The sequence below is a fragment of the Oncorhynchus tshawytscha genome, linkage group LG31 (genome assembly GCF_018296145.1).
Source record: "Oncorhynchus tshawytscha isolate Ot180627B linkage group LG31, Otsh_v2.0, whole genome shotgun sequence".
Taxonomy (NCBI): Eukaryota; Metazoa; Chordata; class Actinopteri; order Salmoniformes; family Salmonidae; genus Oncorhynchus; species Oncorhynchus tshawytscha.
The window spans coordinates 32,495,950-32,511,457 of NC_056459.1; the positions used below are offsets into that span (position 1 = coordinate 32,495,950).

Here is a 15,508-nt window from a genome sequence, read left to right on the forward strand (position 1 = left end):
ACCCATGTCATTGAGATTCTTCTTAGTCCAGGACTAGGCTTAACCTGTGTCCAGGAAACCAGAAAAAAAACAGGAATCCAGCCCATGTACAGTACATAGTAAACTGTAGCTAGAACATACACTACATCACCAAAAGTATGTGGACACCTGCTCGTCAAACATCTCATTCTAAAATGATGGGCATTAATATGGAGTTGGTCCACCCTTTGCTGCTATAACAGCCTCCAGTCTTCTGGGAAGGCTTTCCACTAGATGTTGGAACATTCCAATTCATCCCAAAGTTGTTCGATGGGGTTGAGATGAGGGCTCTGTGCAGGCAGTCAAGTTCTTCCACACCAATCTCAACAAACCATTTCTGTATGGACCTCACTTTGTGCATGGGGGCATTGTCATGCTGAAACAGAAAAGGACCTTCCCCTACCCAAAGTGTTGCCACAAAGTTGGAAGCACAGAATCATCTCAAATGTAATGCTTTGTTGAAATTTCCCTTCACTAGAACTAAGGGGCCTAGCCTGAACCATGAAAACAGCCCCACACCAATTTTCCTCCTCCACCAAACCTTACAGTTGGTACTGTGCATTCGGGCAGGTAACGTTCTCCTGGCGTCCACCAAACCCAGATTCGTCCGTTGTACTGCCAGATGGTGAAGAATGATTCATCAATCCAGAGAACGTGTTTCCTCTGCTCCAGAGTCCAATGACAGTGGTGATCTTATGTGCTCGGCCATGGAAAAAAGTTCCCAACAAACAGTTCTTGTGCTGACATTGTTTCCAGAGGCAGTTTGGAATTCGGTAGTGATTGTTACAACTGAGGACTGATTCTTTTTATGCGCTACTCCACGTTGACACAGTGACGTTGACACGGTGACGGTGACACGTTGAAAGTTCCTGAGCTATTCAGTAAGACCATTCTACTGCCAATGTTTGTCTATGGAGATTGCATGGCTGTGTGCTTCAATTTTTTTTATACACCTGTCAGCAAACGGGTGTGGCTGAAATAGCCACTAATTTGAAGGGGTGTCCACATACTTTTGTAAATATAGTGTATCAGCGTGACACAATTTACGTTGTACTAAAATACACAGTCGTGACATCGTATGACAGCCCGATGAAGATGCATATTATTTTCTCTGGAGTAAACATCATTACTTGTAGATTATATTTCCCACTTCATTGCACCCATTGTAAACACAGTGCTGTAGGGCGGTTGGCATCTGTGTGGCATCTATTCTGCCTGGTTAGGTCAGTTTAGTTTGAAAGCCACTGAGCCATTCACCAGGGTAAGCATTGATAACAGCTTTGTAAACATTAGGATGTTCCGACGACAGTACTGTAGAACCTCTCTGTCCAGTCACATTTCACAGTGTCTCTGTGCGGTTGGTTGGTTCGTCTTCTGGCCTCAGTAAAATGTCACCATAGTTGGATAGAGTTTATATAACCATTGTTTATGAGTGGAGCGGTGAGATTTACGAACTCTTAATCAAATCTTGCTGTTTATGAATGTCTGTCAGAGACACTAGTCAGCCTAGTGATGATGCACTGTACAGAGATCAGTTTGTGTTAGATTCTGAATAATGTAGTAGCAGTGGTACTCTGTTCGACAGTCATCACTGTGTCTCCCCCTCCCCCTCGTGGTATTGTCTCCCCCTCTCCCTCGTGGTATTGTCTCCCCCTCTCCCTTGTGGTATTGTCTCCCCCTCTCCCTCGTGGTATTGTCTCCCCCTCTCCCTCGTGGTATTGTCACCCCCTCATGGTATTGTCTCTCCCTCATGGTATTGTCTCCCCCTCTCCCTCATGGTATTGTCTCTCCCTCATGGTATTGTCTCCCCCTCTCCCTCATGGTATTGTCTCCCCCTCTCCCTCATGGTATTGTCTCTCCCTCATGGTATTGTCTCCACCTCTCCCTCGTGGTATTGTCTCTCCCTCATGGTATTGTCTCTCCCTCGTGGTATTGTCTCTCCCTCGTGGTATTGTCTCTCCCTCGTGGTATTGTCTCCCCCTCGTGGTATTGTCTCCCCCTCGTGGTATTGTCTCCCCTCGTGGTATTGTCTCCCCCTCTCTCTCGTGGTATTGTCTCCCCCTCTCTCTCGTGGTATTGTCTCCCCCTCTCTCCCTCGTGGTATTGTCTCCCCCTCTCCCTCGTGGTATTGTCTCCCCCTCTCCCTCGTGGTATTGTCTCCCCCTCTCCCTCATGGTATTGTCTCCCCCTCTCCCTCGTGGTATTGTCTCCCCCTCTCCCTCGTGGTATTGTCTCCCCCTCTCCCTCGTGGTATTGTCTCCCCCCTCTCCCTCATGGTATTGTCTCTCCCTCATGGTATTGTCTCCCCCTCTCCCTCATGGTATTGTCTCCCCCTCGTGGTATTGTCTCCCCCTCTCCCTCATGGTATTGTCTCTCCCTCGTGGTATTGTCTCCCCCTCTCCCTCGTGGTATTGTCTCCCCCTCGTGGTATTGTCTCCCCCTCGTGGTATTGTCTCCCCCTCTCCCTCGTGGTATTGTTTCCCCCTTGTGGTATTGTCTCCCCCTCGTTGTATTGTCTCCCCCTCGTGGTATTGTCTCCACCTCGTGGTATTGTCTCTCCCTCTCCCTCGTGGTATTGTCTCTCCCTCGTGGTATTGTCTCCCCCTCTCCCTCGTGGTATTGTCTCCCCCTCGTGGTATTGTCTCCCCCTCTCCCTCGTGGTATTGTCTCCCCCTCGTGGTATTGTCTCCCCCTCGTGGTATTGTCTCCCCCTCTCCCTCTCCCTCGTGGTTTTGTCTACAGCTGTGCGAGAGGAGCAGAGGGCTCTTCCCTGGCCTTTGTGTCGCCACGCGGCTCCTCCCCTCTCTCCCCCATTGTCGGTATCCTCCCCGTGCTCCCCAAGCAGGGGCCGCCAGCGTCCCGATCCGGCCCTGGCCCCGGCACCTGCCCCTGGGGCCAACAGGGGCCCGAACCCCCACCCTCCACTCATCAACAGCCTCAACTGCAGGGCAAAGCGCACCAGGTATGGTATTCCCAAGAATAGGTCCCGAAATGTCCTGGTTTTCCAGGAATCTCAGAGTGATTCCTGATTCACGGGAATCAGGAGGGAAGAAGCAGAGGGAACCATCCGACGTGGGAATTTTTGGGAGCATTGCGTGAAATTTGCAACCCTACTTCTACTACTTGACTGAAAAATCTATGTAGCTGAACCCAGGATTGTGGGAGAGGTGCTACAGCAGTATATCTGAAAGGCAGAGTGTGTTCTATGCTGAGGGCCTGTCTGTCTCTGCCAGTGATGGAGGGCTTGGCAGCGGGACACATCATTCCTCTCATTAAGAGTATTGTTCCATGCAAAAGAGCCAGCCTCAGGGCACTGTGGGTACATCCCAAATGGCAGACTATTCCCTTTCTACTATCTAGGGAATAGTGTGCCATTTGGGACAGGACCCTGGGTAAAGTGCCTTCTCTCTGATTCCAAGCCTCCTGCTCTCTCTCTCTTCTCTCTAATTGTCCTGCGTGACCAGAAGTCCTCTCTCTCTCTCTCCTCTCTAATTGTTCTGTGTGACCAGAAGTGCTCTCTCTCTCTCTCCTCTCTAATTGTCCTGTGTGACCAGAAGTCCTCTCTCTCCTCTCTAATTGTCCTGCGTGACCAGAAGTCCTCTCTCTCTCTCTCTCTTCTATGTAATTGTCCTGTGTGACCAGAAGTCCTCTCTCTCTCTCTCTCTCCTCTCTAATTGTTCTGTGTGACCAGAAGTCCTCTCTCTCTTTCTCTCTTCTATCTAATTGTCCTGTGTGACCAGAAGTCCTCTCTCTCTCTCCTCTCTAATTGTCCTGCGTGACCAGAAGTGCTCTCTCTCTCCTCTCTAATTGTCCTGCGTGACCAGAAGTCCTCTCTCTCTCTCCTCTCTAATTGTCCTGTGTGACCAGAAGTTCTCTCTCTCTCTCTCTCTATCTAATTGTCCTGCGTGACCAGAAGTGCTCTCTCTCTCTTCTCTCTAATTGTCCTGACCCAAGTGCTCTCTCTCTCTCTCCTCTCTAATTGTCCTGCGTGACCAGAAGTGCTCTCTCTCTCCTCTCTAATTGTCCTGTGTGACCAGAAGTGCTCTCTCTCTCTCTCTTCTATCTAATTGTCCTGCGTGACCAGAAGTCCTCTCTCTCTCTCTCCTCTCTAATTGTCCTGTGTGACCAGAAGTGCTCTCTCTCTCTCTCTTCTATCTAATTGTCCTGTCGTGACCAGAAGTGCTCTCTCTCTCTCTCTTCTATCTAATTGTCCTGTGTGACCAGAAGTGCTCTCTCTCTTCTATCTAATTGTCCTGTGTGACCAGAAGTGCTCTCTCTCTTCTATCTAATTGTCCTGCGTGACCAGAAGTGCTCTCTCTCTCTCTTCTATCTAATTGTCCTGCGTGACCAGAAGTCCTCTCTCTCTCTCTCTAATTGTCCTGCGTGACCAGAAGTGCTCTCTCTCTCTCCTCTCTAATTGTCCTGTGTGACCACCAGAAGTGCTCTCTCTCTCTCTCTAAGTGCTCATGTGAGAAGTCTCTCTCTCTCACTTCTATCTAATTGTCCTGCGTGACCAGAAGTCCTCTCTCTCTCTCTCCTCTCTAATTGTCCTGTGTGACCAGAAGTGCTCTCTCTCTCTCTCTTCTATCTAATTGTCCTGTGTGACCAGAAGTGCTCTCTCTCTTCTCTCTAATTGTCATGTGTGACCAGAAGTGCTCTCTCTCTTCTATCTAATTGTCCTGCGTGACCAGAAGTGCTCTCTCTCTCCTCTCTAATTGTCCTGTGTGACCAGAAGTGCTCTCTCTCTCTCCTCTCTAATTGTCCTGTGTGACCAGAAGTGCTCTCTCTCTCTCCTCTCTAATTGTCCTGTGTGACCAGAAGTGCTCTCTCTCTCCTCTCTAATTGTCCTGCGTGACCAGAAGTCCTCTCTCTCTCTCCTCTCTAATTGTCCTGTGTTACCAGAAGTGCTCTCTCTCTCCTCTCTAATTGTCCTGTGTGACCAGAAGTCCTCTCTCTCTTTCTCTCTTCTATCTAATTGTCCTACGTGACCAGAAGTGCACTCTCGCTCTCTCTTCTCTACTTGTCCTGTGTGACCAGAAGTGCTCTCGCTCTCTCCTCTCTAATTGTCCTGTGTGACCAGAGTGCTCTCTCTCTCCTCTCTAATTGTCCTGCGTGACCAGAAGTGCTCTCTCTCTCTCTTCTATCTAATTGTCCTGCATGACCAGAAGTCCTCTCTCTCTCTCCTCTCTAATTGTCCTGTGTGACCAGAAGTGCTCTCTCTCTCTTCCTATCTAATTGTCCTGCGTGACCAGAAGTGCTCTCTCTCTCTCTTCTATCTAATTGTCCTGCGTGACCAGAAGTGCTCTCTCTCTCTCTTCTATCTAATTGTCCTGCGTGACCAGAAGTGCTCTCTCTCTCTCTCCTCTCTAATTGTCCTGCGTGACCAGAAGTGCTCTCTCTCTCTCTCTCTCTCTAATTGTCCTGCGTGACCAGAAGTGCTCTCTCTCTCTTCTCTCTAATTGTCCTGCGTGACCAGAAGTGCTCTCTCTCTCTCCTCTCTAATTGTCCTGCGTGACCAGAAGTGCTCTCTCTCTCTTCTATCTAATTGTCCTGCGTGACCAGAAGTGCACTCTCTCTCTCCTCTCTAATTGTCCTGCGTGACCAGAAGTGCTCTCTCTCTCTCTTCTATCTAATTGTCCTGCGTGACCAGAAGTGCTCTCTCTCTCTCTCTAATTGTCCTGCGTGACCAGAAGTGCTCTCTCTCTCTCTCTAATTGTCCTGTGTGACCAGAAGTGCTCTCTCTCTCTCTCTTCTATCTAATTGTCCTGCGTGACCAGAAGTCCTCTCTCTCTCTCTCCTCTCTAATTGTCCTGTGTGACCAGAAGTGCTCTCTCTCTCTCTCTAATTGTCCTGCGTGACCAGAAGTCCTCTCTCTCTCTCTCTCTAATTGTCCTGCGTGACCAGAAGTGCTCTCTCTCTCTCTCTAATTGTCCTGTGTGACCAGAAGTGCTCTCTCTCTTCTATCTAATTGTCCTGCGTGACCAGAAGTGCTCTCTCTCTCCTCTCTAATTGTCCTGTGTGACCAGAAGTGCTCTCTCTCTCTCTCTCTAATTGTCCTGTGTGACCAGAAGTGCTCTCTCTCTTCTATCTAATTGTCCTGTGTGACCAGAAGTGCTCTCTCTCTTCTATCTAATTGTCCTGCGTGACCAGAAGTGCTCTCTCTCTCCTTTCTAATTGTCCTGCGTGACCAGAAGTCCTCTCTCTCTCCTCTCTAATTGTCCTGTGTGACCAGAAGTGCTCTCTCTCTCCTCTCTAATTGTCCTGTGTGACCAGAAGTCCTCTCTCTCTCCTCTCTAATTGTCCTGTGTGACCAGAAGTGCTCTCTCTCTCCTCTCTAATTGTCCTGTGTGACCAGAAGTGCTCTCTCTCTCCTCTCTAATTGTCCTGTGTGACCAGAAGTGCTCTCTCTCTCTCTCTCTCTAATTGTCCTGTGTGACCAGAAGTGCTCTCTCTCTTCTATCTAATTGTCCTGCGTGACCAGAAGTGCTCTCTCTCTCTCTCTCTAATTGTGACCAGAAGTGTGCTCTCTCTCTCCTCTCTAATTGTCCTGCGTGACCAGAAGTCCTCTCTCTCTCTCTCTCTAATTGTCCTGTGTGACCAGAAGTGCTCTCTCTCTCCTCTCTAATTGTCATGTGTGACCAGAAGTGCTCTCTCTCTCCTCTCTAATTGTCCTGCGTGACCAGAAGTCCTCTCTCTCTCTCCTCTCTAATTGTCCTGCGTGACCAGAAGTCCTCTCTCTCTCTCCTCTCTAATTGTCCTGTGTGACCAGAAGTGCTCTCTCTCTCTTCTATCTAATTGTCCTGCGTGACCAGAAGTGCTCTCTCTCTCCTCTCTAATTGTCCTGCGTGACCAGAAGTGCTCTCTCTCTCTCTTCTATCTAATTGTCCTGCGTGACCAGAAGTGCTCTCTCTCTCTCTTCTATCTAATTGTCCTGCGTGACCAGAAGTGCTCTCTCTCTCTCTCCTCTCTAATTGTCCTGCGTGACCAGAAGTGTTCTCTCTCTCTCTTCTATCTAATTGTCCTGCGTGACCAGAAGTGCTCTCTCTCTCTCTCTCTAATTGTCCTGCGTGACCAGAAGTGCTCTCTCTCTCTCTCTCTAATTGTCCTGCGTGACCAGAAGTGCTCTCTCTCTCTCCTCTCTAATTGTCCTGCGTGACCAGAAGTGCTCTCTCTCTCTCTCTATCTAATTGTCCTGCGTGACCAGAAGTGCTCTCTCTCTCTCCTATCTAATTGTCCTGCGTGACCAGAAGTGCTCTCTCTCTCTCTTCTATCTAATTGTCCTGCGTGACCAGAAGTGCTCTCTCTCTCTCTCCTCTCTAATTGTCCTGCGTGACCAGAAGTGCTCTCTCTCTCTCTCTCTAATTGTCCTGCGTGACCAGAAGTGCTCTCTCTCTCTCTTCTATCTAATTGTCCTGCGTGACCAGAAGTGATCTCTCTCTCTCTCTCTCTAATTGTCCTGCGTGACCAGAAGTGCTCTCTCTCTCTCTCTTCTATCTAATTGTCCTGCGTGACCAGAAGTGCTCTCTCTCTCTCTCCTCTCTAATTGTCCTGCGTGACCAGAAGTGCTCTCTCTCTCTCTCTCTAATTGTCCTGCGTGACCAGAAGTGCTCTCTCTCTCTCTTCTCTGATCTAATTGTCCTGCGTGACCAGAAGTGCTCTCTCTCTCTCTCTCTCTAATTGTCCTGCGTGACCAGAAGTGCTCTCTCTCTCTCTCCTCTCTAATTGTCCTGCGTGACCAGAAGTGCTCTCTCTCTCTCCTCTCTAATTGTCCTGCGTGACCAGAAGTGCTCTCTCTCTCTCTCTCTCTCTAATTGTCCTGCGTGACCAGAAGTGCTCTCTCTCTCTCTAATTGTCCTGCGTGACCAGAAGTGCTCTCTCTCTCTCTCTCTCTAATTGTCCTGCGTGACCAGAAGTGCTCTCTCTCTCTCTCTCTAATTGTCCTGCGTGACCAGAAGTGCTCTCTCTCTCTCTCTAATTGTCCTGTGTGACCAGAAGTGCTCTCTCTCTCTCTTCTATCTAATTGTCCTGCGTGACCAGAAGTGCTCTCTCTCTCTCTCTCTCTCTAATTGTCCTGCGTGACCAGAAGTGCTCTCTCTCTCTCTCTCTCTCTCTCTCTCTCTAATTGTCCTGCGTGACCAGAAGTGCTCTCTCTCTCTCTCTAATTGTCCTGTGTGACCAGAAGTCCTCTCTCTCTCTCTAATTGTCCTGTGTGACCAGAAGTCCTCTCTCTCTCTCTCTCTCTCTCTCTCTAATTGTCCTGTGTGACCAGAAGTGCTCTCTCTCTCTCCTCTCTAATTGTCCTGCGTGACCAGAAGTGCTCTCTCTCTCTCTCTAATTGTCCTGCGTGACCAGAAGTGCTCTCTCTCCTCTCTAATTGTCCTGTGTGACCAGAAGTGCTCTCTCTCTCTCTCCTGTGTCTAATTGTCCTGTGTGACCAGAAGTGCTCTCTCTCTCTCTATCTAATTGTCCTGTGTGACCAGAAGTGCTCTCTCTCTTCTATCTAATTGTCCTGCGTGACCAGAAGTGCTCTCTCTCTCTTTCTAATTGTCCTGCGTGACCAGAAGTCCTCTCTCTCTCCTCTCTAATTGTCCTGTGTGACCAGAAGTGCTCTCTCTCTCTAATTCTCTAATTGTCCTGTGTGACCAGAAGTCCTCTCTCTCTCTCTCTCTAATTGGCCTGCGTGACCAGAAGTGCTCTCTCTCTCTCTCTAATTGTCCTGTGTGACCAGAAGTGCTCTCTCTCTCTCTCTCTAATTGTCCTGCGTGACCAGAAGTGCTCTCTCTCTCTCTAATTGTCCTGTGTGACCAGAAGTGCTCTCTCTCTTCTATCTAATTGTCCTGTGTGACCAGAAGTCCTCTCTCTCTCTCTAATTGTCCTGTGTGACCAGAAGTCCTCTCTCTCTCTCTCCTCTCTAATTGTCCTGTGTGACCAGAAGTCCTCTCTCTCTCTCTCTCTCTGTGGCCTGTCTTTCTAAACACTGTTTCTCTATGTCTGTCTTTCTTTCTCTTGTTCTCTCGTTTGTGTTCACCATCCCCTTTTATTTCATTTGTCCACTCTCACAAATACAATCATCTAATCCTCCTCCTTCCTCACATCCTCCTCTCTCTGGCTCTCTGCCTCCTCCTCCTCCTCCTCCATCGTTAACATGAGGACAGTTCCCTTAACCGATCGCAGCTCGGCTTCCATTGACCACCTTGTGACTCTCCCCACCACAGTTTGATCCTTTTTAAAAGGAAGGCCTGTGGTTTTTAGCCTGTTAGCTAGCCTATGTCTGCATCCCAATTCTCCACCCTTCTCTTGAAGTTTGTACTTGCACACTTCCCGTCATGGATTTATCAATGGTGGAACCCCCCCGATGTTTACACCATTGATAAATCCATGCACGATCAGGATGCAACCTACCGATCTGTCTGTCATGGCCAGGGAGTTTAGTATTATTTCAATGATTCATTTACTATGAAACAGAAGGGATATGACTCCCTATGTCTGTTAGAAGTCGTTCAACCTTTCCTAGTTGCGTTGGTCGTCCCGTTGAGGGACTTATGATGCTGCCTGTACCTTTTTGCCTGACGTTTTCTAGAAGTTATTAAAACTTATCTCCCAACAAAATGAGAAAAGTGATATTTCTTTCTGTCCGCCATTTTGGAGCTTGTATTTCACTAATAGTTTGACCTTTAACCTAAAATACTCTCAATAAAAAATGTACGAGGCTACTAAAATAACACGAAGACTTTTGTAGTCATATTCATTGTACAGCAGTTAACGTGTTTATTTATTAATTACAATTTTTCTCACAATAGTCTTTTTTTTTTAAATATATAAAACTTGACTTGTCACATTGTCATGGAAACATGTGGCCAATAAGAAACATTACCTAGAATTTGATATTGACCAGTTTTTTCTATCAGGCACTACTTGTTCCACTAACTCCTCCCCCATGACTCTAAGCATCTATTCTGACATCACATGGTTATTGACCTTTTGTTATTGTATGTATGAGTTGTCAAGCATTCTCTTATACCTTTTGTTTTTGCTAATTATGTTTTCATTTTGTGTTTTTCTTATGTTGAATTCTGTTGCTTTTTTTCCATTCAAACACAATTCCTTCTCTTTTTATCTTTTTCCTTGGTCCTGTACTACCCTGTTTCTGTCTCGCTCCCTACCTCATTTCTCCCACATCCTTCTCTGTGCCCTGTTCTCTCCTGGTCTTTTCTTTTTTTTTTTTTTACATTCCCTTGCTCTTCCCTGCTCCCATCGCCGTGGTAGCCAACAGGGCCTGGTTGCCAGGGGCAACCTCTACAGCCGCCACGTCAACACCCGGGGTTTTGGGCAGTTGTTGGAGACACAGCCGAACATCTTCATACTGCCAGGTAACCAGATTTGATTGGCTACGGGACATGTGTAGTACACCGTAAGAACACGCCATTAAGAACTACGGGTTGTAATCCCAAAAGGCACCCTATTCCCGATATAGCGCACTACTTTTGACCAGAGCCCTAGGGACCCTGGTTAAAAGTAGTGCACTACATAGGGAATAGGGGTACCATTTGGGACAAACTACATTACCCAGCATGCCCATGGATGTACTGTGCTGTCCATTCTGACCTCTGACCTGTTAGTGCTGTGTGTCTCCTCAGGTTTGAGACCAGTGTTGAGAGACAGAGAGACTGACATCGGAGGACAGAGAGAGCCACTGGGACACAGAGACAGGTTTGACAGCCAAGGAGTCCTAACTCACCCTCACATAGAAACACTATTAGAAGGTTATACATCTCACAGATGTGGGGCGGCAGGGTAGCCTAGTGGTTAGAGTGTAGAGGCGGCAGGGTAGCCTAGTGGTTAGAGTGTAGAGGCGGCAGGGTAGCCTAGTGGTTAGAGTGTAGAGGCGGCAGGGTAGCCTAGTGGTTAGAGTGTAGAGGTGGCAGGGTAGCCTAGTGGTTAGAGTGTAGAGGCGGCAGGGTAGCCTAGTGGTTAGAGTGTAGAGGCGGCAGGGTAGCCTAGTGGTTAGAGTGTAGAGGCGGCAGGGTAGCCTAGTGGTTAGAGTGTAGAGGCGGCAGGGTAGCCTAGTGGTTAGAGTGTAGAGGCGGCAGGGTGCCTAGTGGTTAGAGTGTAGGGCGGCAGGGTAGCCTAGTGGTTAGAGCGTAGAGGCGGCAGGGTAGCCTAGTGGTTAGAGCGTAGAGGCGGCAGGGTAGCCTAGTGGTTAGAGCGTAGAGGTGGCAGGGTAGCCTAGTGGTTAGAGCGTAGAGGCGGCAGGGTAGCCTAGTGGTTAGAGTGTAGGGCGGCAGGGTAGCCTAGTGGTTAGAGTGTAGAGGTGGCAGGGTAGCCTAGTGGTTAGAGTGAAGAGGCGGCAGGGTAGCCTAGTGGTTAGAGTGTAGGGGCGGCAGGGTAGCCTAGTGGTTAGAGCGTTGGACAAGTAACCGGAAGGTTGCAAGTTCAAACCCCCGATCTGCCAGGTACAAATCTGTCGTTCTGCCCCTGAACAGGCAGTTAACCCACTGTTCCTAGGCCGTCATTGTAAATAAGAATTTGTTCTTAACTGACTTGCCTGGTTAAATAAAGGTAAAATAAATTAAACAGATTGGACAGGCATTGAATAGTGATACAAATGAAAGAATGGTGTTTACACCTGAATTACAGAAGACCTGTGTTTTGACAATGACCTTTTCTTTGTTCTCCCTCTGCGGCACCAAAATGATTTATCTTCCTTCTTTACTCTCTCTGTTTCTCTGTCACACTCATCGCCTCCATCATGCCTCTTCTTCTCTCTTCATCCCTCCGTTTCAACCAGGTCCCTGCCTATATACAGTGAGCTATAAAAGTATGGGGACAGTGACACATTTGTTGTTTTGGCTCTGGACTCCAGCACTTTGGATTTGAAATGATACAATGACTATGAGGTTAAGGTGTAGACTATCAGCTTCAATTGTATAGTATTTTCATCCATACCGGGGTAAACTGTTTAGAAACTACACACCTTTTGTACATAGTCCCCCCCCCCCATTTTAGGGGACCAAAAGTATTCGGACAAATTCAGTTGTGTATTAATGTGCAAAGTCATTGTCCCAATAATTTTGGACCTCACGTGTCTCTCCCACCTCTGCCCCCCGTCCAGGAAGGAGCCGCCCCCGTCCAGGAAGGAGCCGCCCCCGTCCAGGAAGGAGCCGCCCCCGTCCAGGAAGGAGCCGCTCTGTGCCCAGACCATCATGATGGCCACCAGAGAACCAGACAGACAGGCCGAGACAGAGACCAGGGTGCTGGAGAAGGGGCTAGCAGGAGAGCCCTTTCCAGGAAGGGGTAGGGGAGAAGGAGGTGGGCCCCTGGTGGTGGTTGAGAAGGGACCATCGGAGCCTGAGAGGGACAGAGGTAGAGGAGGAAGCTCCTGGGGAGTAGGAGGTGGGCCCCTGGTGGTGGTTGAGAAGGGACCATCGGAGCCTGAGAGGGACAGAGGTAGAGGAGGAAGCTCCTGGGGAGAAGGAGTAGGGCCCCTGGTGGTGGTTGAGAAGGGACCATCGGAGCCTGAGAGGGACAGAGGTAGAGGAGGAAGCTCCTGGGGAGTAGGAGGAGGGCCCCTGGTGGTGGTTGAGAAGGGACCATCAAAGCCTGAGAGGGACATGGGGACAGGAGGGTGGTCGTGGATGCTGGGTGAGAGCTGCTGTAACACAGCCCAGTGGGCCAGGCAGGACTATAGAAACACCAGACCCTGGTGACGCACATGGACAAACAGACTGATGATTAGGGATCAAGAGTGGGGAGAAAAGAGATGAGAGAAGAAAGCCACATATGGATACAGATGAAGAGAATAGAGATAAGAGAAGAAATCCAATCCTCCTCCACTTCCCTTCATCCCTCTTTCCTGATCACTAATTAGTGGTACTATGTTTATAACAAGACAGAATGAGTGAGGGGTTTGGTCGGTACGCAGCAATAGTCAGCCAGATGTCTCTTATCACTGAGTGTTGCATCTGTCCCAAATGGCACCCTTTTTAGTGCACTACTTTCTACCAGAGCCAAGGTCGTAGGGTGCCATTTGGGATGTACATAGACCGTGCGAGAGTGTAACATGATGGGTTACAGCGCAATGATCAGAATGTGGCAGTGAATGGCAAAGTTTTACACACCTAAAATCTGCAAGGGCAATGGGAGCCATGCTTGAAATTCCATTCGACTTGAGTTTACCAGACATATTTTATGCCACTTTAATTCATTTTGTTGTAACCATTTCATTCAAATGTGTTTTTGTGTGTTTTTTTTTTTAAATCTGAAGAGAAAGGTATTATGTTATGAATGGCAATGTGTTTTTTTCTATAAATAAATTAGCTACACAGACGATCACAGAAACAGACTTGTCCCTAATGTTGATGGAATAGCATTATGAGTTAGCCCTGTGTTATCAATCAAATCCCCTCCACAATAATAGTCTGTTGAACCAGCTGCAGCGCTGTTTACTGGCTGGGTGGGTCCAGTAAACCACTAAACCTCAGACATGTCAGTACCAAAGCAGGGTTGTGTTCATTAGGCACCAAATGGAAGAACATTTTGAAAAAACAGGGAGGAACTACATGGATTTATCCAATAAGAAATTGAGATTTTTGTTTTTCTGTTTGAAAACGTTTTGCTACAGTGTGCCCTAATGAACACTAAACAGTAAGAACACCTTCCTGATATTGAGTTGTCTTGCCCTTTCACCCTCAATGGCACACACACACACAAACCATGTCTCAACGCTTAAAAATCCTTCTTTAACCCGTCTCCTCCTCTTCATCTACTCTGATTAAAGTGGATTTAACAAGTGACATCAATATGGGATCATAGACTGACCAGGGGAATCCAGGTGAAAGCTGTCATGGAAAGAGCAGGTGTTCTTAATGTTTTATACAATTGGCGTATGTCAACGTGTATCATTAACCAAGACAGAAAGTGCAACAGACTGCTCACGATGACTGTATCATTAACCAGCCAGACAGAAAGACCAACACAGACTGCTCACGATGACTGTATCATTAACCAGCCAGACAGAAAGACCAACACAGACTGCTCACGATCACCATGGAAACTGACTCCAAGGCGTTCTTCTTGCTATTTGTTTTTTTTTGTCTAGGAGTCGTGTTCCATGATGATGCGTACAGCACGTCCCGTCCATCTGGCTCTTTCCTCTTGTCATGACACGTACTGTACAGACAGGCTTGGTATCCCGGCAACACTTCCACAAGCTAAGAGGGGGGGGGGTCACATCATATAAGTATAATCTATAGAAGGGGCTTAGGAACCTCCATCCCATTATGCCATCATTGACTTGAATTGGGTGGTTCATTCTAAAGGTTCTATTTGTAATGGGTCACACAGCTTGAATGGGGCGGTTCATTCTAAAGATTCTGTTTAATGGGTCACACAGCTTGAATGGGGCGGGTCATTCTAAAGGTTCTATTTGTAATGAGTCACACAGCTTGAATGGGGCGGTTCATTCTAAAGGTTCTATTTGTAATGAGTCACACAGCTTGAATGGGGCGGGTCATTCTAAAGGTTCTATTTGTAATGAGTCACACAGCTTGAATGGGGCGGTTCATTCTAAAGGTTCTATTTGTAATGAGTCACACAGCTTGAATGGGGCGGGTCATTCTAAAGGTTATATTTGTAATGAGTCACACAGCTTGAATGGGGCGGTTCATTCTAAAGGTTATATTTGTAATGAGTCACACAGCTTGAATGGGGCGGTTCATTCTAAAGGTTCTATTTGTAATGAGTCACACAGCTTGGCATATAGAACACAGCGTGTTAAGTTATTGTTCTCACTGAACAACCGCACCAACGCTTAAAGTCCAAGGACTACTGTCATATGTACAAAAATCTGGATTTATTTTTCTTTAAAATAGTCTGACAACCAACATTTAACATGAGGTTCAGTATAAACAAATGATACACTTGAAATAAATCATATATCCTTTGTTTATCTGTTGGATTCTCTTCAGATTTCGGTTTAAAATATTTACAAATGTAGCATGAAGTGTAAGGGTTTCTCTCTTGGTTTCCCACAATTAAATGGAGTCTGTTGTCATATACGGTTCAGAACACTGCAGTCATAAAGAACAGCATCAAACCAACACTGAGTTTTGTTTGCCAAGGCCTGATGGGGCATTCCCTACTTGGGTACAAAGTTACTGTGAGATGGCCTACTTGGAAGTGATACAGCTTTTGAATGATCTAGTAGTGCCAAATGACTTGCGATCTAGCAACAAATTATCTGTCTTGATGTGTTAATAAAACCATTCACCTGAGGGATGTATTTGAAGGAAACTCCCCCCCTTCCCCCAGAGTCTTTAAAAAGGCTACTTCCTTGAGCGGGCCTCTATCAGTGTGAACTGCGTTGGGTTTAACTTGCACTACACACAACACACTATACACACTACACACAAAACGGCACCTTCAGAACATATTCACACCTTGACTTTTTCCACATTTTGTTGTTAGAGCCTGAAATTTCAAAATGATTCAA

At 47.4% G+C, this 15,508-nt stretch overlaps 1 protein-coding gene across 12 annotated transcripts in view; it reads left to right on the plus strand.

The window, feature by feature from the left end:
- LOC112238603 (alpha-tubulin N-acetyltransferase 1-like) overlaps positions 1-13,345 on the plus strand; it is a 51,076-nt gene extending 37,731 nt beyond the window's left edge. For 4 of the 12 annotated variants that reach the window (XM_042309894.1, XM_042309899.1, XM_042309898.1 and 1 more), the window contains 4 exons: positions 2,761-2,980; positions 10,285-10,388; positions 10,656-10,728; positions 12,131-13,345. In XM_042309894.1, the coding sequence (XP_042165828.1) occupies positions 2,761-2,980; positions 10,285-10,388; positions 10,656-10,728; positions 12,131-12,725 (992 nt within the window). In that variant the 3' untranslated portion in view covers positions 12,726-13,345. Of the gene's footprint in view, positions 1-2,760; positions 2,981-9,173; positions 9,743-10,284; positions 10,389-10,655; positions 10,889-12,130 lie in introns of those variants that run through there. The other 8 variants (XM_042309904.1, XM_042309905.1, XM_042309897.1 and 5 more) reach the window with 7 other exon arrangements.
- The last annotated feature ends 2,163 nt before the right edge of the window (positions 13,346-15,508 follow it).